The following is a 25961-nucleotide window of genomic DNA, read 5'->3' on the forward strand; positions in this document are numbered from 1 at the left end:
CTAAGTTGTATCGCGATATTTCGGCCTGACTATTACTTGGGCCGCGGAAATAGCCCATCCTTTTCTTCCGCACGGTTGGAGGAGGTCGGCTGCTTATCGGGAGTTGGAGGGCTGAGGTCGGGAGGGTGGTGTGTGCAGATCTGTAGGACTGACGCACCACGCCAGTCGCGGGTTTTGGGCCGAGGAGGCCTGGGTTACGAGCAGCAAGTGCGCGGTTGCACCCACTGTGAGGCCGTTTTAGGTAGGTTGCTAAGAGGGCGAGGCCATCCGGGCCTGGCGGGCGGGGGAGGCGTTGCATATCTGGGGTTTCCTGGGGACCCTGCCTTGGTCCGGAGGATCGAGCCTCCGAAGTCGGGCCGAGAGGGTGAAGGGATCACGGCTGCAGGCCAGTCCGCACCACGCGGCTGGTATGAGTCACACAAAAAAGTGGTTGTAGTGTGGACGGGCTTCATTATATCTTGCGATGGAGGTGTTAAAACGTGTTGCCGAGAAGTTTAACTTTATTACGTGATTTAACCTTCATATGTGAGGTACCCATTACTAGCGCCAGTTTTCTGCAGGTTAGGCGCTGCCGGGTGAGAGGCGCTGGTGGTCACAGCGTTAGCTCCGGGTAAAGCGCCGCTCTCTGCCCACGTGGCCTCTAAGAATTGCAGAATCCCGGCGGAGGCATCCACACCCAAGTAAACACTTCGAAAAAGTGATTATTGAGCTAGCTTTATTTTGATAATCCCTACTTTAAAAAAAATTAACCACAGGTATAACCATTAAAGCATGGGGGCGAATTTTTGTTGAGTTCCGTTTTTGAGCATTCGATATTTAATGACTTTGTAGAATCTTGTACTTAAAAAAGCTAGTAAGACGTTCTACCAGGAAATTACCACAGGGGGCATTTAACAAATCTGAGCTCTTGGTGACCTTATCGTTTTATATTTTAAATATTTATATTTAAATATTTTGCTAGTTCATCCTAGGATTTATATGTAATGACTCATGTCAGTTCCCAAGAAGCTACAGAATGAGACGAGATTGAGTAAGGCAAGTACAATAGTGAAATAAGTAGTTATCTTTAATTTTTGTTGCCATGGCTTTTTTTTTTTTTTTTTTCTGAGACAGGGTCTTGCTCTGTCGTCCAGGCTGGAGTGTAGTGGTGCAATCTCGGCTCACAGCAACCTCCACCGCGGCTCATGCGATCCTCCCGAGTGGCTGGGAGCAAAGGCACGGGCCACCACACCTAGCCAGGATTTTAAGAATTTTTTGTGGAGACAAGGGTCTCCTTGTGTTGCTGAGGCTCACTACATACAACCTCCACCTCCCAGGCTCAGGTATTCCACCTACCTCAGCCTCCTGACAACAGGCGTGCGCCACTATTCTGGCTAATTTCTGTATTTTTTGTAGAGACGGCGTTTCACCACGTTGCCCAGGTTGGTCTTGAGCTCCTGGGCTCAAGCGATCCGCCCGCCTAGACCTCCCAAAGTTTTGTGTTACACAGGCCTGAGCCACCTAGACCAACCTGTTTTTCTTTTTTCTTTTAGCTCAGAAGAAGGAATCTTTTTCTTTTTTTTGGTATGTTGTATACTCTCTACCATGGCGATGAAGACACAAGAATTATGATAGTTATTGAAAAAGGTTGAGAATTCAGAACTTGTCAGTTTCCACCAATAATGGCAAAGATGCAGTATGACAAAGTTCAGTTACTTAAATGAATCTAGGAATGAAGAATCTAGGAATTATAATGGAGAGGTGATTAGGAGTTTAAAATGGTTTATTGATTGGAGATCCTTTTCCTGGTTTATATAGGGCACACTTTGCCTTAGGAATTCCCCCTTTGATCTTGGAAAATGGCTTTTAATTGTACATTAATACTGTATTGGTAATTGTACGTTAAAATATGTGGCTAATGATAAAACTACATTTTTTACTTATATTGAAAGATGCTTTTGTTGGAAGTGACAGTACTTTTTTGGAATCTTGTTGCATTGGATACATTTAGAGGGTAAAAACTGAAAGAACCTGTGAATAGAATTTCTGGATTTCTTTTTAAAGAAACTGATCTGAAATGGATAAGAAGCTTAACCTTGGTAAATGATTTTGCCTAAAATCATTGGCATAGTCTGACCATGTTCAACACTGTAGTAGATAATGTGTCAATATTTAGGGAAGCTTTGTCATATTTACTAAATTTCATAATTTCAGAAAACTGTTTAAAACAAAGCAACTGATGGATAAATCAGGAATAGATTCTCTTGACCATGTGACATCTGATGCTGTGGAACTTGCAAATCGAAGGTGAGTGGGTTTTTACTGGAGAACTGAGTGGATTCAATCATGTTTATTGTATCTGAATTACGAGAAACTATTGTATATAATGAGTGACAGTAAAGATAATTTTCAGGAATTGGGAAAGAAAGAAAACTAGATTTCACTGACCTTCCAAGTTTATCTAGTTATATAGATTGATATAATAGCATTGCAAATACTTTAAATTCAAAATGTGAATATATTATAAAGGGACACATTCTTCGAGAAAAAATGTATTCTTTAGGTCATATTAGCATCTCTTCCAGACTACATCCTCCGGTTCGGTAGGCTGTTTGTTTTACTCAGACGCTCTTAGCAGTGAACCGAACCATACAGCCTTTTGGAGCTCATACATTGTCTTGAAAGATACATAGTTTTTTTTGTAAGTTGAGCATAGTGGTGCATGCTATTAGTCCTAGCTAGCTACTTGGGAGGCTGAGGCAGGAGCATCCCTGGAGTTTCCAGGAGTTTGAGATTGCAGTGAGCTGTGATTGCAACACTGCACTCCAGTCTGGGTGACGGCAAGATGATGTCTACAAAACTCTTTAATAAGAGCTGTAGCTTTATGGGCTATTTAAATAGGATGGTCAGCAGAAAGGCTGGCTGGTTCCGAGCCCATCCTTTAAAAAATTTTTAATTCTGGGCGTGTTTTCTGAGTTGGTTTTGGAAGAAATGTACATTTGGGACTGGGTATTAATGGTAATAAGCAGTAAGAAAGGAAGATGAAATTAATTTTTTTTCCCATTTTTCTAGTGATAACTCTTCTGATACCAGCTTATTTAAAACTCAGTGTATCCCTTACTCACCTAAACGGGAGAAAAGAAACCCCATTCGAAAATTTGTTCGTACACCTGAAAGTGTTCACGCAAGTGATTCATCAAGTGACTCATCTTTTGAACCAATACCATTGACTATAAAAGCTATTTTTGAAAGATTCAAGAACAGGAAAAAGAGATATAAAAAAAAGAAAAAGAGGAAGTACCAGCCAACAGGAAGACCAAGGGGAAGACCAGAAGGAAGGAGAAATCCTATATACTCACTAATAGATAAGAAGAAACAATTTAGAAGCAGAGGATCTGGCTTCCCATTTTTAGAATCAGAGAATGAAAAAAACCCGCCTTGGAGAAAAATTTTAACGTTTGAGGTGAGTCAGCATTTTACATACATGGCTACACATAACTCAGATGCCAAAATGATTTGTTGGCCAATTTAGAATTGTCTCATATACTGGGAACAGACTGTCTGCAATTTTGATACTCTTCTATACTGACTTACCCCTAAAGTCCACCCTATCCTTCAACTGAATCTTGACTTGTATCTCTTATATAACTACACTTTTGCCAGATTTAAAAGATAGTGCTCCAACGCTCTTTGTATAAAATCCTTTGATCTCATCCCATCTCAGGTCTTTAAACACAACCCTAAAACTCAGTGGGGATAATAAAAGCTCACATAACTTGAAATTACTTTTGCAGTAACCTAAACGAAAACCACACATGCCTTATGTTCAGTGGATATATTCTTAAGGCCTGGATGTTTCTAAGCCAATTATCTGAAAAATACACTAATACTTAGGAGTAGACTTTTTTAAATATTTGAGAGTTGTATGTTGAATGAATGCAGAATTTATGATCCCTTGCCAAAACCTGAAATTTTATTTGGGAGGATTAATACATGTTAATCTCTTCAGTTAATCTCTTTAAGGTGATTATAGTAAACATTAGAAATCTTATTCCTGTTTTTACATTTTAAAATGCCTTTAGTAAGTCCCAGAAATGACAAGATATGTACTTCACTTTTCCTTGGTACCAGCTTAGGTAAATTTATAATTGTAATGTGAATTTTAATAATCAGTATTTGATATGTCCACAAGTGGGGAGTAGTTAAGATAGCAAATTCAGAGTCTTTGTTAAGGGGGGGCATTGCCCTTTTTGAACATAGGCACCTGCTGGGTCGTGAAAGAAAAATGTTGACATACTTATGGTGTTTTTAATATATAGCAAGCTGTTGCAAGAGGATTTTTTAACTATATTGAAAAACTGAAGTATGAACACCACCTGAAAGAATCATTGAAACAAATGAATGTTGGTGAAGATTTAGAAAATGAAGATTTTGACAGTCGTAGATATAAATTTTTGGATGATGATGGATCCATTTCTCCTATTGAGGAGTCAGCGTAAGTGGAATCATATGGAATACTTTGATAATAGGTTATAAATTAAACTTTTATGTTAATTGCTTCATATTTTGCCTTTAATATAGTTATACTTAAATAATGAACAAAGATACAGAGTATGACAATTGGGATTATTACAGTTGAGCCAAGCTTGGCACACAATACATCTATAATTCTCTAGAACACAAAATTCTCAAATTTTGTGTTTGCTTTGACTAGCATTGCAGTTACAGTTATATTTCAGAGTGGAATATACAACTAATTAGGTCATAGAAGATTCTGTCATCTCAGTGATGATAAATTTTAATATTACAGAGCAGAGGATGAGGATGCAACACATCTTGAAGATAACGAATGTGATATCAAATTGGCAGTAAGCGACTTATTTTTTCCTGTTCCATTTTGGGAATGCTGGAGTTGGTTGGTACAGAAGGAATTGTATTTAGTTTTTCTCTTAACACTTCATTTAACTTTTGAAAAGCTCTATAAGTTTACTGCAGGAAATGCAAGAAGGAAAATAATTTTTTAGAGACTTGATAACATGGGGTTTTCAGTACTATAATAAATAGCATTCTGATACGTATTATCGCTAGTTAGGATATCAAATGAAAAAATAAGCAGATGTTAATTTGGATTTTTAACATCTACATGTAGTCTCTAGGTTATCTGAAGTAATCCAGGGCATTCAGCTATATGTAATTACTAAACCATTTGAGTTATTGCTTAATCCATGATTTTTGTTTGTTTTATGCAGGGGGATAGTTTCATAGTAAGTTCTGAATTCCCTGTAAGACTGAGTGTATACTTAGAAGAAGAGGATATTACTGAAGAAGTTGCTTTGTCTAAAAAGAGAGCTACAAAACCCAAAAATACTGGACAGAGAGGCCTGAAAATGTGACAGGATCATGAATGTCAAAGGTGAAGCATATAGAAAAAATGACTTCATAGAAATGAATAAAGATAAATGTGGATATATGTACCAGTCTGGTGATGAAGAAATTCTGAAACCCAGGACTTTATAACAAGAAAAAAAAATTTTAACCCTGTGAAGAAGTTTGTGAAAGAAATGTGTGAAGTAGTAATAATTAGAAAAAAACCATTAAAACACCAGAGAAAATACATAGAAAAATTTGAGAAATTGTCATTTGATTTCTGAATAAGAGCTTACAGGTGTCCTGTGAGTATTGAAACAATGAAGTGTAGTGATTTTAATTTTGAAAAGAAAATCTTAAAGATTAAGTAACTTGACACCCAACCATCTTGAAGAGGGTATTTGAAATGCTCTAATTTTATCTCAGCTTTGTTCAGCCATGACAAAGGTGACCTGTCAGATGCTTAGTATTGTAATAACCTCATTTCCCTTCCCAAATTTTGAGTATCTTTAATACTATTCTTTTTACAGAGTCTCGATCTGTCACCCAGGTTGTAGTGCAATGGCGCAATCTTGGCTTACTGCAACCTCCATCTCCCGGGTTCAAGCGATTCTGCCTCAGCCTCCCTAGTAGCTGGGATTACAGGCGTTAGCCAGCACACCCAGCTAGTTTTTATATTTTTAATAGAGATAGGCTTTCACCATGGTCTTGAACTCCTGACCTCAGGCGATCCGCCTGCCTTGGCCTCCCAAAGTGCTGGGATTATAGGCGTTGAGCCATGGCACCCAGCCTAATACTACTTTTAACTACCATTTTCACTTTTTTTTAGTTCAAGAAAAGGCATACACATTTATTTAACATGTACACGTGGGGAGAACCAGTGATTACCCCGATGTTCATTATTTTGATCACAATAGAGCTGACTACTCTGCTATGTAGTGCATTTTGGGACTGCACTTACGTATGTTTTTGTTTAACGTGGACAAAGACTTATGGATAGGTGCAAAAAATAAATCCTCTTTTGCAACCCAGAACTCATTGTTCAGTATGAGTTTTGATACATATAAGAAGGGATATTATGATACCTGAGACAGTTGATTGATGGAAGTATTGATAGCCATAAAGGTTGGTTCCAGGCCAGGTGCAATGGGTCAAGCCTACAATCCCCACACCGAGGTGGGAGTATTGCTTGAAACCAGGAGTTCAAGACCAGCTTGGGCAAGAAAGAAAGAAACACCTCATCTCCACAAAAATTTAAAAAGTAGCTGGGTACTGGGGCATGTGTCGGTAGTTGGAGTTACTCACAAAGGGGAGGCTGAGGCAAAAGGATTGAGCCCAAGAGTTGGAGGCTGCACTGAGCTTTGATGGCACCACTGTACTACAGCCTGAGTAACAAAGACAGACCCTGTCTCAAGGAAAAAAGGTTGATTCTAGGACTGTAGAATAGATAAACAGCATGGGATATGAGGGAAATCCTCAGCAGTATTTTGTATTCCAATTTCATGCTGACAATATATACAATGGCTTTTTGTTTTGAAGGCTTTTATCTTGAGAACATGGTGTCTGGAGTTAAAGGTATGTCTCAATATGAGTTTTCACATCGTATTTATGTGTAGGAAACAGTATGTTGTCAGAGCAAGCAAGTTTCATTTTATTCAGAGACATTTCTGCCATGCTTTTAATTCCCACTTATACTGATTTCTGAAAAGAAGAATCCTAGATTCACACATTTTATAGTGGTGTGTCAGATTCATTTTAGTTGCAAGCATTAGAGGGTCCCGAATTTGTTAGTTTGTAGCAATAATCAGAACTTTGGATTTCCTACTTGAAGCCTACGGCATTATTTTGAATTAATGCACAATCTAAAATGAGGTAGAGGATTTTATGGTTTAATGCAAGATAGAGTATAATGAAATGATTACACAGGTTGTAAGAATTCATAAATTTGAATGATGTAGAGTTTGATTAAAAGTTATATAATGCCAAAGTCATAACTTACAGGCACATTATATTCCTGTATTTTATCATGGATGACAACTAATTTTGAGCCAAGAATTAAAATTAGCCTCAAACCCCTGGGCTCAAGCGATTCAGCAAGAATCACACGATTTTTAAAAGACACAGCAGATCCTGTGTCTTAAAAAAAAATCAAAACCTTGTAAATAGTGGTTGAGGTCTATCCCGATGGGGCTTTTCCTGTAGCCTGCACATCGTTGGAAACGCCTCATAGAGTAACTCTGTGGTTTTACCTTACTCACAGGACTATTGTTAGATCTGTGGGCAGGAACTACAAGACAGTTGCTAAAAGTTTGAAAAAAGACAGTTACTAAACGTTATGAAAAACCAGATAATCTACTTTTTTACCTTAGGTATTGGTATATTCCACACATCTGTACCATTCTTGAGTGATTGCTTAGGTAAGTTTTATTAATTGGTGACAGTATAATTTTTTGGGAAATAGGATTACAGTTCAGATGATGAATTTAACTGTTCAACTGCTGAGTGATATGGGCATGAACTAAAACTTAATTCTGACAGAGCTGGATATGGCTATATAATAAACTGGATCTTAAATTTATACTTGGGTTTTAGTTTTAATAACTGGAAATGTATCCTTTCTAAATCTTTAATTGGTACTTTCTGTAGGAATGAATGTGATTTGAACTCATTCGTGTTGAGAGGTAAGTAAAATATTTAACTTACAATAATCAAGGACTCAAAAGATGAGAAATAAAGTACACCATCCCAGTATTTCAGGTATAACACAGAATTAGTATGATACTGGCAAAAATATTACAATATATATATTCGTATAGAGAAGGAAAATGAAGAGACTGCATGTCTATACCTACCAAATGAAACTACCTATATTCTTTGCATCGTTATTCAACTGGCAGTTACACATATTTCATCCTAAAGTCATGTAAACCTGTGTGGATATGTTGAATCAATAGGGATATGAATTACATTAAAAGAATTTTGCATAACTGGCAGTTTGAGCAACAGTGAGCTTGACGTTTGTAGTCTGCTTGATCTGTTAAGTTACATGTATACCATCTGTAAGTTTTATAGAGAGACTGGGCAAAGATTAGGCAAAGACTAGAGTTGCAGCTTAAAATGAAGTTAATGTAGCTTCCTTATTACAGTGACAATTAGGAAAAAAGGTCAAATTATTGTACTTGTTAAAGGAACTTGAATTTGAGAGGTTTGTGAAAGCATTTCTCAGCAATATTGCAAATTTGGGAATACGAGTTGTACAGTTCAGTCATAATTGCACTGCATGGTATCTGCACTCAGCAGTTTATACCTGCTAGGGTGTTCAAAGGTCAGTGCTATAGAAATTCAGTATCTGGCATCGTTGGTTTTCTTGGCTTTGTGCTTGTTAAACCTGGTATTTCTATTGATACAGTATTTGTATAGGTTTCTCAGTGTTCAGTTTGATATACTCTAAAATAGTAAGCAATGCTTTTCTTTTTCCAGGGTGTCAAATTGAGAACCAGGCAGATCCCCACCACCTACAGTAAAAAGGTAAGATTCTCTGTTTCTACTGATTCTGCTTGTTTCCCTCTATTGGTGGCATTGCCAGCATAACAAGAACTTTGTACAAATACACTACTAAGCTTTAAAGACTTACAATGCCTCATTCTAGAGAATGGGCACTGTTGATCATGGTGTCCAAAAATAGTTAATGTGGCTAAATTGAGACAGGTTATGCTTCCATCACAGTATGCATATTGCAGTGGTGACAATGAGACCTGTAACATTTTGCCATGCTTATGAGTAAAATATGTAGGAGAAAAATGTTGACTTTTCAATATTAGAAACAATAACATTTAAGTAATAAGGAATTTTCAGCTCTTATAGGACCACTGTTGTTTTTGTATGCTATATATTGACTGAAACATTGTAATGTGGTACATGACTGTGTCTTGGATCAGGTGTCAAAATATAAGTGTACTTTGTACAATTCATCTTCTAGGACCCTAAAGTAAATTGGTTGAAGAAATTAGATCCCAAAAATTCTTGGTAAGTTAATTCATTACTTAAAAGGCCATGCAGGTTGTTTTGCTGAATACTAGCTTTTCTCCAAATGTTATTTTAGGTTATTACATTTATTTATCTAGTAATGCTATTGCAACATTTATCACCACTTAGGAGTAAAAAAAGACTAGACTTATTATGTGTTTAAACTTTATTATTAATGATGTTATGATGATGGGCGAAATGTTCAACTGCTCTGAATGGGCTGAGTGAAAATGGCCTTTCTGAACATCCATTTACATTAAATATTCCATTGTATTTCAGAAGATTATAAAAGCTCAAAGGTAAAAGTTACCAGAAACCTGATCATAGAGCAAATTCAGATGTGAATGGGCATGGGATCATTGATTTTTTAAAAAATACCTATTAGTTTAAATAGCTATTTTAAGCATGGAATTTTCAATACCTTAGTTGGGGTGCCGGGTTTTAAGATAATTTGGAACCTAAGCAACCTCATTCTGAAAGATTGATTTCTGCACTTAATAGTAAATATAAATTTGAAATACACATTTTTCCATAGGTGAATTTCAAAGTCTTCATCAGTATATCCATATTAAAAGGAGATGACAGAAGCCAAAGTAATTATGGCAAGTAATGGTTTTTATCTTAACCATAAGTTATTTGCTCAAGGGTATAATGGTCATTACCAAGGCTTTTAGAATGCAGTTTCTCATTTGCTGTGGACATGACCATAAAAAAATTTCCCAGTAGGTTTTCTCTCTGCTACTTTGCTAGCAATCAGCTTATTGGGAACAGTTGATTATAATGTGAACCACATATGATTTTTCTTTAAAATCAGTGAGATTTTAAAATTCTTCTAGATCTCTTGAATCATGCGGATGTGCTTTGCCTTTGTATTGTAACCCTTGTGGGTTGCTAATAACCAAGCAGTTTGTAGTAGAGTTAACTCAGGCTCGTTCTAGGACTCATTCGTGTTCACTAACTGTACAATCATCTCTGGAAATGTAAAATTTACTTTTATGTTATTGTTATGTAGGGCTGACAGGACAGCTGGATCAGTTTCATTAAAAAGGTATGTATGCATTAGAAAAGACATTTGTATAGGTCATTTCAAAGAGGGCTCATGAGGCTGTGAAACCCAGAGCTCTTAACGCTGTGACCAAAGATGGAAGTTCTCTATAGGATGCCATAGCACTCCTATGTTTGGTGCTATGTTTTCCCGAGGAGATATAAAACTTAATAATCCATGATTGTTGCCATGTGAGAGTTTTAAAGGTTAATTAAAATTTCTCTTTTTCAGGGCAAACTTGAAGATACCTCTTTTGACTCCAGCTCTTTAGAGGATCAAAAGTGACCTTGATGGACAGTGGAAGAAATCACAACATGGAATTCTTTGAATAAAAATTTATTGACTTTAAATAATTTTGTCTAATGCTACATATACACAATTAAAAAAAACCTCTTTACACTGTTTCTGGAAAGTCAGCATGTATTTTTGGCTCGAAGTTTCTCTAGTGTTTTCTGTGGAAGGAATAAAAATTTAGCAGTTTCAGTTGTGTACTTCATGCTTGAAAAATTAGGTCCTTCCCCCTCAGTTACACTCACCTTATGGAATTCTTTTGCCCTTGCTCTGTTTTGGGCATAAGCTTCTTGTTTTGCTTTTTCTTCCTTTTGTTGTTTCACTTCAGCTAGTTGATTGTATAACCTGTAAAGAATTTATATAGAATTAGAGATAAACATTGCAAAAAGTAAATCACTAAGAAAAAAACAAAACCCTACCTTAGACCCCTTTGGTGCCTTAGAGCCTGTGTAGTCTGTCTGTCTTCAGGAAAAGATGCTCTGACTTTAATCACACCCTTTAGACGACTCACAGATGAACCTGAGGAAAGAAAAGTGAAATCAAGTTATAATCACAAGGCTTTAAACATTTAAGGGAGTTGGTTGGTGAAGATTTTAAAAATTCAACATACTTAGAGATGGTTTCTCTTTAACTGTTTTGATTTTAGAATTTTCAGAGACACGAATTTTATTCCTTATTTCTTTCTGCCTCTGGTGGGATCTCTCCATAAATGATTGTTTTCTCTTTTGTAAGCTCCCTGGTATAGGTGTAAACCATCGAGGGGTTTCTGTTGGGGGGAAAATAAATTTATGACAGAAATAGGCAAAGTATCTACTTTCCATTAGAAGTGTGGAGGCCATCCAAGGCTTACCTGTAGATGCTGTCCTTGGTTTTTCTATGGAAAGTTCTGATACAGCTGGATAATCTGAGGCTTCTGTTCCTGATACAAGAGGCAGAAACTCACTCACCTAATGGCAAGAAAGTTGCATGTTTTATTCACCTTAAAAATTTTTTTTTTTAGGCCGGGCATGGTGGCTCACGCCTGTAATCCCACCACTTTGGGAGGCCGAGGTGGGCGGATCACGAGGTCAGGAGATGAGACCATCCTGGCTAACATGGTGAAACCCCGTCTCTACTAAAAATACAAAAAATTAGCCGGGCGAGGTGGTGGGCGCCTGTAGTCCCAGCTACACGGGAGGCTGAGGCAGGAGAATGGCGTGAACCCCGGGGGGCGGAGCCTGCAGTGAGCTGTGATCATGCTGCTGCACTCTAATCTGACAACAGAGCAAGACCCCTTCTTAAAAAAAAAAATTTTTTTTTTTTTTTTTTGAGATGGAGTCTCGCTCTTTCACCCAGGCTGGAGTGCAACCCCGGGGGGCGGAGCCTGCAGTGAGCCCAGATCACGCCATTGCACTCCAGCCTGGGTGAAAGAGTGACACTCCATCTCAAAAAAAAAAAAAAAAAATCTTTTTTTTTTTTTTTTTTAAGAAGGGGTCTTGCTCTGTTGTCAGATTAGAGTGCAGCAGCATGATCACAGCTCACTGCAGCCTCAATCTTAGCTGGGTCTAGAGACCCGCCACCATGCCTAATTTTTGTGTCTTGTAGGGATTGGGTTTTGCCTTGTTGCCCAGGCTGGTCTTGAACTTCTGGACTCAGGCTCCACTGCCCTCACACCTCTAGGCCTCTGTTTGGATAGTTTTATTCTTACTGCCCCCCTACTACCGTAGTAAAATTACCAGTTGTTCTGAAGTCATTTTTCAATATCTGGAATAAGTTTAGGTAAAACTTTCAACTTGGCACCCTAACACTAGCTGTATAATAAGATTAGTTCTACCAGAGTCTTGGAGATGGGCATAAATTGAAGTGGGGATTAAAAGAAAATGCACAGTGGTTGACAGAATTGTGAAGGTTTAAGACAAATTGAGAGCTGGTAGGGGTGTCGGGTTAGTTAAATCCATAGCATAATTCCCTCCAATGAGTACCTTCTGATAAGTTGTAAGAGACAATCAGCTAGTTTGCTTGTAATGGAATAAAATAGAAGGCATGCTTAAATTCACCTGAAAGCAGCTTTTTGCTTCATTCTCGCTCTTCTCTTCTAGGGTTAAATTTGCAAAATCCATTTCAGCAATACTGTTATCACTGGTGCTTACTAAAGTAAGTTCTGGTTCTTCCATTATACCATGGCCAGTTTCTGTTTCCTGTGAACCACAATTAAAAGGAACATGTCAAAATAGCCTTAAAACACTTGAAAAAAAAACATTTTGTATATAATGCACATTTTTTGCAAGTGTATATAAATGTGAAAATGGAGGAAGAAAAGCAATAATTGGGAAAGACCAACAGATCAGATTTCCTTAGGCTTCTGTAACTCCAGCATTCAGTTGTAGAAATACTGGAGTCCACTTTGGGGAGGGGATGACATAGTGTGACAATGAACTGAAAGTATCTACCACAATGATTACAAACCTAAATGCTTGTAGTGTTGGGCAAAAAATATAAATGCAGTTTGGCTGGGGCTGTGCAGAATTGTATCCTCTCTAAAGGGAGCAGGGGTTGACTGGGCTACCAAATGTGGGCCACTGACTGCTAACAGATTATAAATGTTTCAAAAGAAGTATCTAAACACAACAAGAACAAAAGCAGCCAAATAAAACGTGGTTTAGTTGTAATTCTTATTTTCAATCTGTTATGTTTATATGTGGAAGGATAAACTGCACATACTGCTAGATGAAAACCAGTCACCAGTTGACTGGTGGTGAAAGCACGCAGATTATAAGTTGCTTAGTATGAGTAGCAGGGTTCCGATACTTATTCCAATAATGGATGAATTCAGTGCACTGCAATGAGGCTCAACACTGAAAGTGCTGAAGCACAGGCAGAACCACCATTTTTCAGGGAAGGTGGAGAAAGGATATCTGAATTGGGAGAAAAAGGATCTTTTGTAAAATACTCTCAGAAGACAGTTTTCAAATTTTTAAGTTTCTTCATTATGCTGGATATTTCCAGTGATCACAAGCTTGATAGGAATATTAACAAGCAGTTTTGCTTGTATTTTGTTTCAAGTTTTTCCTGCCAGGCATTGTGGTGTGTCCAAGCTACTTGGGAAGTTGAGGCAGGAGGATCCCTTGATCCTAGGAGTTTGAGTTCAGCCTGGGTAACACAGTGAGATCTTCATCTCTAATATTAAAAGAAAAAATTTTTTTCCCAAAAAGGAACTTAAATGTTAATTATACAACACTGATTTCACTTACCCAGACTGGTATAGAGCTCTGTAATGAAAATGATCCAGAACTTGCAAAAAGCTCTGATTGTCCTAGTTGAGGTAGTTTTTTGGTGATTTTTGGAATGTCTGTTTCAGCTGAATTCTCAAAATATTTTTTATTTTGAGTAGTTAAGGAATATGGTGCCTGCATTGAAGTTCCCATCTCCACTGTTCTTAAACATAAGTGAGAGTCAATTTCCTCCACCTGTGGATGTGTGTCTAAAACCCTACAGGTTTCATTTTTATTATCTTCAGTGAGTCCTTGACTTTGTGGCATTGTAACAACCCCTCTTTTTGATAGTTCTTCAAAGCCCATCCTTTCCTTTCTGCTTTCTAGCTGGTATTTTATTGAGCACTCACTAGAGTTAGAACCACATGGAGTGCTATGTTGTACATTTAACTGATCAAATACATTAGCTTCATCAGATGAACTGTAGACTGAACTTAAGTTTCCCACAGAAAGCTGGAAATGAACACTTTTTTTCTTGTTTTGTAATATTTCAGTATGTTCTTCAGAGGGATAGTTCTGATTTTTCATGCCTTGGGAAGAATCTCTTGCTTCAATGCTAAAAATACTTGGTAGATCAGCATGCTGGCTCTCCTGTGAAGAATATTCTGGCTGTTCAAAACATTGAAGCTGTTCAAAACATTGTTCAGATCCTGCATTAAGAAATTTAAAAATCAGTTAATCATTGTTACATGTTGTAAAACTTGGATACTGAGTCTCTAATAGTTTATCATCCAATTGCAAGTAACCTACAATTTTAGGCATAAAAGTTGATGTATATAAACATGAATACAAAGATAAGGATGGTCACAGTGATTTCTCAAACTACTCTACAGCTCACACCAAGTATTTTTTCTTTTTCTATTAATATTTAATAAGGACAATATGGCTATAAACTGAGGATGTTTTTCATCTATAAGAACTGAATATGATTTTAATAAAGAATAAAGCATCCATGTGTATCTCAATTATCTATGTGTATATATAATTTGTGTATCTCAATTATGTATGTATGTGTGTATATATAATAATTTGTACAAAAGGCTCAAGAAGAATACTTGTTTTCTATGTTGCCCAGGCTGGTCTTGAACTCCTGGGTTCCACGGATCCTCCTGCCTCAGCCTCCCAAAGTGCTAGGATTACAGGCGTGAGCCACTATACTTGGCCTAAGAAGAATACTTAAACTGGCTGGGCGTGGTGGCTCACGCCTGTAATCCCAGCACTTTGGGAGGCCAAGACGAGTGGATCATCTGAGGTCGGGAGTTCTAGCCCAGCCTGACCAACATAGTGAAACCCTGTCTCTACTAAAAATAGAAAATTAGCTGAGTGTGGTGGTGCATGCCTGTAATTCCAGCTACTTGGAGGGCTGAGGCAGGAGAATTGCTTGAACCTAGAGGTGGAGGTGGCAGTGAGCCGAGATCACGCCATTGCACTCCAGCCTGGGCAACAAGAATGAAACTCAGTCTCCAAAAAAAAAAAAAAAAAAGAATACTTAAACTGCTAACTATCATATAATGATTGAGGTAGGGAAATTGAGAAACAAGAGGCAACACTTTTCCTTTTATTTGATAACATTCAGTATTGTTTTAAAAAATGCATATATTACTTCTGTAATTTAAATATTTTTTAACACCCAGGATAGGGGTGAGAACAGGGGTAAAGATAAACCAAGAGGTGCTAGGCTTAATTTCTAAGGAAATGGATGTAAAAAATCATGAAAAAATTAACTTTTTCTAATTTAGTCATACATACCCCCAATATTTTCTGTAGCAAAACTGTGAGCTCCAACATGAGCCAAGTTAGTGTCAGGTTGTTGATTTGGGCTTGTGTTAAGAGAAGAATGCATGCTGGTCCTCCTCAGTGCTGTGAAATAAACTGTACTTTTGGATGATCCAGTAGCACGGTGGCTTTCAGATGAAGAATCTGATCTCTGGCAGGAAACAAAAGGGAAAGGCTGAAATACTGATTAGGTATTACCAGTAATCACTGTGTTCCTTTAGTATTACTCTTCCTTAATTACCACTTTACTATGACAGTGATGATTTGCTTTTTCAAATCCAGTTCTTTTCAATCAATATGAAAGAGACTTTAAAATGTCAGGCTATCAAGAAGTGGAAGCAAAAAGACTCAGGTTTAAATCTCAGCTCCTTTGACCATGTAGGAAGATACTTTAAATTTTGCAAAATTGTATTTACCTTACTGTTTAAATATGTTCCACAATTAAAAGTTGTTATCAAGCCTTTTATGGCATCATACTCCCTAGGTGGAGATAGATGGATGGGACAAACAAAATTTTAATGCAGCTGTTTTCTTTTTTTTTTTTTTTTTTTGAGATGGGGTCTTACTATGTTGTCCAGGCTGAAGTGCAGTGGTGCGATCTCGGCTCACTGCAACCTCTGCCTCCCAGGTTCAAGCGGTTCTCAGCCTCCCGAGTACCTGGGACTACAGGCATGCCATAACACCCAGCTAACTTTTGTGTTTTTTAGTAGAGACGGGGTTTCACCATGTTGGCCAGGCTGATCTCAAACTCCTGGCCTCAAGCAATCCACCCGCCTCAGACTCCCAAAGTGCTGGGATTACAGGTGTGAGCCACTGCACCTGGCCCAATGCAGCTGTTTTCAAACTTGGTTCAACATTAGAATCACTTGAGGAGCTTAAAAAATAATAATAATAATTAGCACTATCTGAGCACTCCCAGAGACTCTGCTTTAATTGGTCTAGGGTGTAGTCTGGGCAATAGGATTTATTTTTATTTTTTATTTAAGTTTTCCATGTGATTATTTTTTGTTTGTTTCTTTTTTTAAAGACAGGGTCTAGTTCTGTCACCCAGACTGGAGTGTAGTGGCATGATCTCAGCTCGCTGCAGCCTCCACATCCTGGGCTCAAGCAGTCCTCCCACCTCAGCCTCCTGAGTAGCTGGGACTACAGGTATGCACCACCACACCTGGCTAATTTTTGTATTTTTAGTAGAGACAGGGTTTTGCCATGTTGGCCAGGCTAGTCTCAAACTCTTGGCCTCAAGTGATCTGCCCGCCTTGGGCTCTCAAAAGTGCTGGGATTACAGGTGTGAGCCACTGTGCCTGGCTTTCCATGTGATTCTAGGTTAAGGTTTAGAAGAACTTTTGTTCCAGTAGAAGAAATGGCTTAAAACTATTTTTAGATATTCACTGCAATGGGACATCTACTTTAATATACCTGGTAAAAGTCTCTGTTGTCTGGAGAAATCCCAGAGGATGATGATGATAAGTCAAAATCTGGATGTGGTTCTAAGGGTTTAAACAGCTGATGATGCAAATTAGGAAAAATGTGTTCCAATTCTGGAAAGTCAAGGTCAACTGTTGGAATTTTTGAGGGAAAAAAAACCATAAATTTATTTTTAAGGTAAACACCAGAAAAGGAGTATTAAGAACATATTCATAAACGCTTATTTTCAGGTAACTCCAGTGTAACAAAAACTTCAGTTTTTCCCCCATGATCAGCAGATGCTTTAAAGTTAAGTCCTATCATGATTATTTCAAAGGTCCAAAATATGGATCCTCTCAGTGACCAAAACTTAAGTTTTATTTTTAGAGAAATTTAATTTAATTTTTTTTTTAAATAGAGATGGGGTCTCAGTGTGTCCCAGGCTGGTCTTGAAATCTTGGGCTCAAACAGTCCTCCTGCCTTGGCCTCCCAAAGTGCTACGATTACAGGTATGAACAAACTTTTGACAAATACAAATTTCCATTTCTACAACCTTATGAGGCTAATTAGGATCAATAGGACATATGTAACCACTGCTTCAGTATACGCTTAAAAAAGGAAAAAGGCTCACTGTATTCAGTGTTACTATGGGCCAGACATTGTGCTTTATGTGCACTGTCTCCTTTAATCTCTAACATTCCTCTTTTATAAAAGGTGAAAAAGTAACTTGCCCATGGTTTTACAGCTAGGAAATGGTCAGGCTATGACTCAAATCCAGAACTGTCTGATTTCTGAGCTCCTGCTCTTATTTATCAGTAATACTGCCTCAGCCGTAATAGCTAACTCTGCAATGGTAAAGGAAGATTTGCTAATTAATCTCCTGTACATGTGCCTCAGTGAGTCTAATTGGTTCCAGGTCCCCTTTCTCACTAAATGCCCTCAATATTTTCTGTGGTATAATGGTGTTGTAGCAGGCCATAAGAACATGAAGCTCAAACAATCACTGCATAAAATTAAAAATGATGAAAGGTGAAAATTTAAAACTTAATTTACATAAAAATATTGCTCTAAAATAATTTTACCCTGAGAATCTGTTTTTTCAGGTATCAAATTTGCTTCATTAATGTACTTGTCTATCATTTGCTGAAAGTGTGTGTGACCACATGTAGTTTCATCCACTATAGGCAACAGAGATTTATGAAAGTCTGAAGAGTTCTGCCGCTGATAAATATCTTCTGTTGAAGGAACTATGGAACTTATAATATTTGTTTCCTCTTCTTTACCAGTGGTAGATTCTTGCTTGCCATCATCCATGTGCTCTGAAAACGACTCTGAAAATTGAGTTTAATGAAAATATGTAAATAGGCCGGGCGTGATGGCTCACTCCTGTAATACCAGCACTTTGGGAGGCTGAGGTGGGTGGGTCACGAGGTCAAGAGATGGAGACCATCTCACCAACATGGTGAAACCCCGTCTCTACTAAAAATACAAAAATCAGCTGGGTGTGGTGGCACACACCTGTAGTCCCAGCTACTCGGGAGGCTGAGGTAGGAGAGCCGAGATTGCACCATTGCACTCCAGCCTGGCGACAGAGCAAGACTCTGTCTCAAAAGAAAAAAAATGTAATGACAGTGACACTATATTCCTTTTAATGGAATATTCCTTACAGACATACTGTACTGGGTACTTCCTTACAGACATATTTTAGTGGAGAGGCATGGTAATACATATTGCTAAGAGATCAGTGCAACCATGAAATTTGCTTGGATAGGTTTCCACTGAATGGAAAAATGTATTAGCAACTGCTTCTCAAAAGCGTTGCTGGGGATCCACAGAGCATCTTTGTTACTTCCAGTAATGTTTAGAACACCACAGGCTCCAATGTTTTGCTGGGTGTGAATATTTTACTTTTTATTTTTGAGACGGTTTCACTATGTTGCTCAGGCTGGAGTGCAGTGGCACGATTGTGGCTCATTGCAGCCTTGACCTCCCAGGCTCAAGCGATCCTCTCACCTCAGCCTCCTGAGTAGCTGGGACTTCAGGCACATACCACCACACCTGGCTAACTTTTGTGTTTTTTGTAGCAATGGGGTTCTACCATGTTGCCCAGGATGGTCTCAAACTTCTGGGCTCAAGCGATCCTCCCACCTCAAGGTGCTGCTGGGATTACAGGAGTGAGGCACCACGCCAGGCCATACTTTACTTTTGAGATTTAGAGAAACAGTTCCCCATGGTGTATTATGAAAAACCAATGCTTCCTTCCATCACTGTATTGCAACTCAACTGGTGCTGGTCTTTCAACTTATTTATAAACATTTTGACCTTATTACCTGGATCTGTAAGGCTCAAATCTGTGTTTTCATAACTTAAAAGGCTCCCAGTGGAAATGGTTACTGAAGATAATGGCTCATGAGAAAGTGTTTTAGCCTAGAAATTAAGGGGAATATCAGACCACAATGTAGCAAGTAGTATGTAAGAAAACCCCAAATCACCAACCCCAGCAGCTGTCATTTCTGAGCTCAGGTCAAGTGTAGAATCCTTCATAGTTACAAAGATCAGTAGTAAAACCTTTTCATCATTGCCCAGAAATGATTAGGCTTTCATAGACATACATACGCACCCCCTGACCCCCAATCTCATTCATTCCTACAGCTGTTATCTTTATACACACACACAGACACACAAACCCACATACACACATACACACACACACACACACACACACACACACACCCCAGACATATGCCCTTATGGTTTTACATTGTTTTATAGTTTTGCTTCTCACAACTATAGAGATCATGCATCAGGTAGACTGGAAAGCCTTCTGATGCTCAGATTTGGCTAGTTTCATCATTGATCGACTTCAGGTAAAAGCAGATCTCAGAGACACTGACTTCAATGTTATAACACAGCTTCTGTAAACTAAACAAAAGAGAATATGAAGCCAAACAGCTCTAAAAATTGAGTGAACATTAAGACATTACTAACCTTATCATCTGGCTTCACAGCCAAATATGTATGTTCTTCCTCCACAGCATAACTTAACACTGCATGATTTTCAGCAACAGATTCCTTTACCTTAACTGAAAAATTGATTTTGGAACTCAAGATGGGAGAAAAATATAGTTGGGATAAGACAAATCAAATTCTTAGCACCACAGGACACCATTCCCTGCTTTCCTACAATCTACTTTCTCATTTTGCTTCTTAAAATTGTCTTGTCTTAGATCAAAGAAAAAATTCACCTTATTTGTTAAAAACATTCACTAGTCAGCACAATATACTTTTTCCTGGAAAACTGTAGCTATTGTTATTTTATGAATAAAATGCTTTAAGAAATTTGAATATTAGGTCTAAAAGCTAGAAAAGAACCAGTGTGATGAGAAATGCTTTTGTCACTATTTTAAGTGGAAAAGCAAGAATATTAAATCATAAACACAGTATGGTCCTAAAGATGGGAAAACATGCATATAAAAGAGACAATAAAGAAAACACCAGGGTCAGGTGTGGTGGCTTACACCTGTAATCCCAGCACTTTGGGAGGCTGAGGCTGGTGGATCGCTTGAGTGCAGGAGTTCAAGACCAGCCTAGGCAACAGTGAAACCGCATCTCTACGAAAATTACAAAAGTTACAAAAGTTAGCCCGGCGCGGTGGCAGGCACCTGTAGTCCCAGCTACTCAGGAGACTGAGGTGGGAGGGTGGCTTGCTTGAGCCTGGGAGGTGGAGGTTGTAATGAACTGAGAATGTGCCACTGCACTCCAGCCTCTGCAACAGAGCCAGACCCTGTCTCAAAAAACCACAAAATGTAGCCAGTGGTTGTTTATGAATGGTAGCACAAGGAGTAATTTTTACTTGTACTGTACCTTTTACTGCCTTCTATTATTTTATTTCATTTTTTTAGAGACAGTCTTTTTTTTTTTTAAAGCTGTAAAAAAAAAGGCTTTTTTTTTTCGGGGGGCAGACTCTCACTCTGTCACCCAGGCTGGAGTGCAGTGGCGCAATCTTGGCTCAGTGCAACCTCCACCTCCCAGGTTCAAGCAATTCTCCCTGCCTCAGCCTCCCGAGTAGCTGGGATTACAGGCACACACCACCATGCTTGGCTAATTTTTCTATTTTTAGTTGAGATGGAGATTCACCATGTTGGCCACCATGCTGGTCTCGAACTCCTGACCTCAGGTGATCTGCCCGCCTCGGCCTCCCAAAGTGCTGGGATTACAGGTGTGAGCCACCATGCCTGGCGAGACAGAGTCTTGTTATGTTTCCCAGGCTGGTCTTGAACTGTTAGCCTGAAGTGATCCTCCTGCCTTAGCCTCCTGAGTAGCTGGGATTATAGGCATGAGCCACTATGCCCAGCCTTTTTTTTACAGCTTTCTAAATTCACAATGAGCATATATTACTTTTATGATGAATTATCATTCCTAATTATATTTGATATATTAAAACATTAAAATTATACTTTCTGTCTCATATTAACAACTCATGTATTCTGAGCTTATTTTCCTTCTTATTCCAAGTGACGAACTGACACTTGTGAGAAAGCTCACCAAGACATATTGTATGTAGTCTATGGCTCTGAAAAATACAATTAAAACTGCTTTACTGAATATAAACAAAATTCTGCTTCATAATCTCAATGATATTAGAAGGTATGCACATTAAAGGTATATTTCTTAAATGTTTATGTAATAATTATTAATTATTAATTTTATTATTTTTTTTAAGACTAGTCAAGTGTAGTAGTGAGAAAAGGGAAAAGAACAGAACAAAGAGTTCGATCTGTAACTGTCTGTAAATAATCAATTGAGATAACTCATTACATTCGGACCAGGAGAATTATTTTTCAAATGTAGACCTAGTAAACAAACAGGCAGGCATGGTGGCTCACCCCTCTAGTCTCAGCAACTCAGGAGGTTGAGGTGGGAGGATTGCTTAAGGCCGGTAGTTTCAGACCAGTCTGTGCAACCTAGCGAGACCTCATCTCTACAAAAAAATAAAAAATTAGCTGGGCATGGTGGCATGCTCCTGTAGTCCTACCTACCTCGGAGGCTGAGGCAGGTGGATGGTTTGAACCCAGGATTTTGGATTTTGAATGAGCTATAATAGCACCACCACACTCCAGCCTGGGCAACAGTGTGAACAACCGTGCCTTGAAACAAAACAAAACAAAACAGGAAAAAATAAAAATAAAAAAATAAAAATAAACCCCCCCCCCCCACACACGTACCCATCTATCTATATGTAAGTACAGATATTTATTCATAAAATAATATATATTATGGTTAATGAAGTAGAAACAAAGCTAATAGCAAATCTTTGTCTATTTTTTTTGAGACAGAGTCTCATTCTGTCACCCAGGCTGGAATGCAGAGGCACGATCTTGGCTCACTGCAACCTCCGCCTCCCGGGTTCAAGAGATTCTTCTGCCTCAGCCTCCCGAGTAGCTGGGACTACAGGTGTGCACCACCAAGCCTGGCTAATTTTTGTATTTTTAGTAGAGACGGGGTTTCACCATATTGGCCAGGCTGGTCTTGAACTCCTGACCTTGTGATCCGCCCACCTCGGCCTCCCTAAGTGCTGGGATTACAGGCATGAACCACCGCGCCTGGCTGACATTTGTCTTTAAATACAATATATTTTTTGGATGACAGGGTCTTGCTCTGTCGGCCAGTTGGCTAGTGAAATTTTATAGTGAGTTTTTATTTTTTCTTCTATTCTTAACAGCTCATTTTAAAAGCTAATTGGGAAATGAGAAGTTAATCTGGGTTGTTCAATTCAATAATAATAATTACAATTATTTACTGTTATCTGTAATATACCTAGAAGACTCCCTCAGTGGAGGTATGAATAAATAAGGCAGCATTTGCGTAGTAGTAAGAAGTGAAAAATAAAAGTGAGAGAAAGGAGCAAGATCAGAGCCAATGAAGATGTTCAAAGATTCAGTGGATAGGTCTCTGAAAGCTGGAAGAGAAATAACTGTCATCATTTGGGATGTGGTTCACTGATAACAGTTCCTAAAAAGGGGAAGTGACATAATGAAAGGAACACCTTACTGCTACCTTTTTATGCCATGCAGGAAGGCACCATTTCCTGTTTTCCTACAAAGGCAGACAGTACCAAGCTTGCAGTTAGTGGCTCCATCTTAAAAATCTATTAAATTAAGGTGTGGGGCAGAAACAATGGAATAGTAGTAACAAGACAGACCTTTCTAAAATAGAAACAATCTGGGCCAGGCGTGGTGGCTCACGCCTATAATCCCAACACTTTGGGAGGCCAAGGTGAGAGGACTGATCAAGCCTAGGAGTTCAAGACCAGTCTGGACAACACAGTGAGACCTTGTCTCTACAAAAAATTACAAAATTAGCCAGGTGGGGTGGTGCATGCCTGTAGTCCTAGCTACTTGGGAGGTTGAGGTGGGAGGATCAATTGAGCCTAGGAGGTCAAGGCAGCAATGAGCTGTGGTTGCGCCACTGCACTCTAGCCTAGGTGACAGAGCAAGACCCCGTCTCAAAATAGAATAAAATAAAATTGAAACAATCTGAATCTGGGAATGATTCTGAGAAAGAGAAAAGCCGTCTCTGGTATCCAGGAGCTGACCTGGCACTATCAGGTAGGCCCTGGTGTTCTGTTAAACATCAACAATTCCATGGAATGCCAAGCTCAGAAATGGCCACTCTGTGACCATGATAAAGAAAAAAAAAATGAGACCCCTTGTAACCACATCTGAACACAGACAAAACCATGAATATTATCTAAACCACAAGAATGACCAAGCATTCCCTCATCCTGGCTAACAGGAGTAACTGCTGCTGTTTTACCAGTTACAACTTTAGCTTCACTTCCATTCATACCACCTCCTAAATAAAAACTTTTCAGGTACTGAAACAGAATTACTCCTGCTTCCTGACAACATCCAATACTAATAACCAAAAAGCCCTGTTTCCTTGAACCCTTCTCCTAATCCCCTAAAACAAGCCCAAATCCTGTAAGTCCTTTCTAAGTAGCCATTTACTGAGATGCCTCGTGGTTGCCTGTGGTACGCATTCCCCCTCATTGCAACAGGTCAGACACTCAGCTTTGTTCAACTATAGGTGTGTTCCTCGTGGTCTTTAGCTAGAGGATATCAACAAATAGAATAAAAAGAAAATGCAAATATCCACTGTGTAAATAAAAAAGAGTGATGCAGCAGGGAGGGGCGAAGCAAGAGAGATGAATAGAAACTTCCATCAACTGTCCTCACCACAGGAACTTCAAAGTTGGCAACTTAGGCGGGAGATTAAAGAAAAATAAAATTAAAAAGAAAGAGAAATAAGCTTTCCTGTATTAGGCTGACTTGTCCCAGAGGCAGCAACAGGCACAGCCCAGACCCAGGAAAAGTCTTAATAATACTATCTAATGTGCTCTGTAGACACTCCCAGCACTCCCTCAACATAGGGAGAAGAAAAACAAATTTTCCTTTGTTTTGTGGTATGAGTTTATAGATTCTTGTTCTCCGTAACTAGTAACTTCGAGTATTCTGTTTTATCTAAGAAGTACAACGAAGGTCATGAGAAGCCTAAGCAGGCCTGAACTACAGCTGTCTAGGCACCATAGCGAAGGTTATGAGATAAACCAGTGCAAGGCTCTTTAGAGCAAAATCTAGATAATGGACATCTGGGTTGCATAGCGATGGTCTTGTGCAATCCTGAGTTATGAACTTGTTTCAATTCGATTAACTGTCTTTGTCCTGCCTCTGTATCCCTGCTTTCACACCACTGTAAGCTTGCTTCAAGCTAGCCCACCCCCTTTTGTGAAGTGTGTATAAAAGCCAAGTACTGTCTTTGTTCTGCGCCCAGTCTTTGAATGTTGAGTCTGCTGGGTCTCAGTGCACTCAATAATAAAGATATCCTCCTGTATACACCCCAAGGTCTCTCTCTGATCCTCCTGATTCCACAACAGCAACTATATAAAAAAGTACCTTCATACGAACCAAAAATCAGGTGAGCAATCACAGTACCTGGTTTTAACTTCATATCACTGACAGAGGCACTGAAGAGGATAGCAAAGACAGTCTTGAAATGCCAACACCACCCTTCCCTCATCTCCAGGCAGTGGCCACATGGTGCGGAGAGAGAATCTGTATACTTGGGGGAAGGAGAGCTCAGCCATTCTGGGACTTTGCATTGGAACTCAGTGCGGCCAGCACCAGGTAGAACTCACCCAATGCCCATGATGGGAGCATTGAGACCAGCCCTAGCCAGAGGGGAAGTACCCACTCTAGCAGTTGGAAGTTGAGTTTTGGCAAGTCTTGTCACTGCGGGCTAAATTTAGTGCTCTGGAGTCCTAAATAAACTTGAAAGGCTGTTTAGGCCACAAGGACTGCAACTCCTAGGCAAGTCCTAGTGCTGTGCTGGGCTCAGAGCCTGTAGACTTGGAGGGGTCACACAACCTAGTGAAAACCAGATAGGGTGGCGAAGGGAGTGCTTGTGCCATCCCTCCCCTAATCCCAGGCAGCACAGCTCACAGCTCCAGAAGAGACCCCTTCCTTCTGCTTGAGGAGAGAAGGGGAAGAATAAAGAGGACTTTGTTTTGCAAATTGAATAGCCACTCAGTCACAGAATAATAAGGCACTGGGTGGATTTATGAGGTCCCCATACTAGGACCTAGCTGTTGGATGACATTTATGGACACATCCTGGGCTAGAAGAGAACCTGCTGCCTTGAAGGGAAGGACCCAGTCCTGGCAGGATTTGTCACCTGCTGACTAAAGAGCCCTTGGGTCCCAGCAGTGGTAGCCAGGTAGTATATGCCATGGGCCTTAGGTGAGACTCTGAGACATGATGGCT

At 39.1% G+C, this 25961-nt stretch overlaps 2 protein-coding genes and 10 non-coding genes across 23 annotated transcripts in view; 9 read left to right on the forward strand and 3 right to left on the reverse strand.

Annotated features, from left to right (window-relative positions):
- The first annotated feature begins 17 nt into the window (after window positions 1-17).
- TAF1D (TATA-box binding protein associated factor, RNA polymerase I subunit D) lies at window positions 18-10908 on the forward strand. 4 transcript variants are annotated; one of them, XR_004026036.1, is made up of 12 exons: window positions 18-241; window positions 2194-2286; window positions 3052-3442; window positions 4299-4474; window positions 4790-4847; window positions 5229-5392; window positions 6886-7763; window positions 7993-8027; window positions 8827-8874; window positions 9326-9671; window positions 9908-10420; window positions 10649-10908. XR_004026036.1 is itself a non-coding variant. In XM_030794654.1 (6 exons), the coding sequence occupies exons 2-6, from the start codon at window positions 2219-2221 to the stop codon at window positions 5370-5372; spliced, it is 837 nt and encodes a 278-aa protein (XP_030650514.1). In that variant the 5' UTR covers window positions 18-241; window positions 2194-2218; the 3' UTR covers window positions 5373-5603. The 4 variants fall into 4 exon arrangements, 1 of the variants encoding a protein (XP_030650514.1); XR_004026035.1 differs by having other exon boundaries at window positions 9326-9372; XR_004026037.1 differs by having other exon boundaries at window positions 6886-6921; window positions 7716-7763; window positions 9326-10420.
- On the forward strand, window positions 6299-6424 carry LOC115830554. Its single transcript, XR_004026104.1, has one exon. It is a non-coding gene; the product is annotated as a small nucleolar RNA SNORA40 (small nucleolar RNA).
- LOC115830551 lies at window positions 7515-7646 on the forward strand. The gene has a single exon (XR_004026101.1). It is a non-coding gene; the product is annotated as a small nucleolar RNA SNORA18 (small nucleolar RNA).
- LOC115830562 lies at window positions 7815-7886 on the forward strand. The gene has a single exon (XR_004026110.1). It is a non-coding gene; the product is annotated as a small nucleolar RNA SNORD5 (small nucleolar RNA).
- Window positions 8619-8757, forward strand: LOC115830543. The gene has a single exon (XR_004026093.1). It is a non-coding gene; the product is annotated as a small nucleolar RNA SNORA8 (small nucleolar RNA).
- On the forward strand, window positions 8983-9112 carry LOC115830545. The gene has a single exon (XR_004026095.1). It is a non-coding gene; the product is annotated as a small nucleolar RNA SNORA1 (small nucleolar RNA).
- On the forward strand, window positions 9549-9621 carry LOC115830542. Its single transcript, XR_004026092.1, has one exon. It is a non-coding gene; the product is annotated as a small nucleolar RNA Z40 (small nucleolar RNA).
- Window positions 10025-10145, forward strand: LOC115830549. The gene has a single exon (XR_004026099.1). It is a non-coding gene; the product is annotated as a small nucleolar RNA SNORA32 (small nucleolar RNA).
- Window positions 10451-10583, forward strand: LOC115830544. The gene has a single exon (XR_004026094.1). It is a non-coding gene; the product is annotated as a small nucleolar RNA SNORA25 (small nucleolar RNA).
- CEP295 (centrosomal protein 295) overlaps window positions 10744-25961 on the reverse strand; it is a 69055-nt gene continuing 53837 nt past the window's right edge. For 4 of the 9 annotated variants that reach the window (XM_030794645.1, XM_030794644.1, XM_030794650.1 and 1 more), the window contains 10 exons: window positions 20128-20222; window positions 19470-19566; window positions 18222-18470; window positions 17152-17291; window positions 15709-15886; window positions 13939-14609; window positions 12745-12885; window positions 11319-11655; window positions 11128-11227; window positions 10744-11053 (listed from right to left, as the gene is read on the reverse strand). In XM_030794645.1, the coding sequence (XP_030650505.1) occupies window positions 10831-11053; window positions 11128-11227; window positions 11319-11655; window positions 12745-12885; window positions 13939-14609; window positions 15709-15886; window positions 17152-17291; window positions 18222-18470; window positions 19470-19566; window positions 20128-20222 (2231 nt within the window). In that variant the 3' untranslated portion in view covers window positions 10744-10830. Of the gene's footprint in view, window positions 11054-11127; window positions 11228-11318; window positions 11656-12744; window positions 12886-13938; window positions 14610-15708; window positions 15887-17151; window positions 17292-18221; window positions 18471-19469; window positions 19567-20127; window positions 20223-25961 lie in introns of those variants that run through there. The other 5 variants (XM_030794653.1, XM_030794648.1, XM_030794646.1 and 2 more) reach the window with 4 other exon arrangements.
- On the reverse strand, window positions 19654-19723 carry LOC115830552. The gene has a single exon (XR_004026102.1). It is a non-coding gene; the product is annotated as a small nucleolar RNA U2-30 (small nucleolar RNA).
- LOC115830553 lies at window positions 19919-19998 on the reverse strand. Its single transcript, XR_004026103.1, has one exon. It is a non-coding gene; the product is annotated as a small nucleolar RNA U2-19 (small nucleolar RNA).

This window comes from Nomascus leucogenys, chromosome 15 (genome assembly GCF_006542625.1).
Source record: "Nomascus leucogenys isolate Asia chromosome 15, Asia_NLE_v1, whole genome shotgun sequence".
NCBI lineage: Eukaryota > Metazoa > Chordata > Mammalia > Primates > Hylobatidae > Nomascus > Nomascus leucogenys.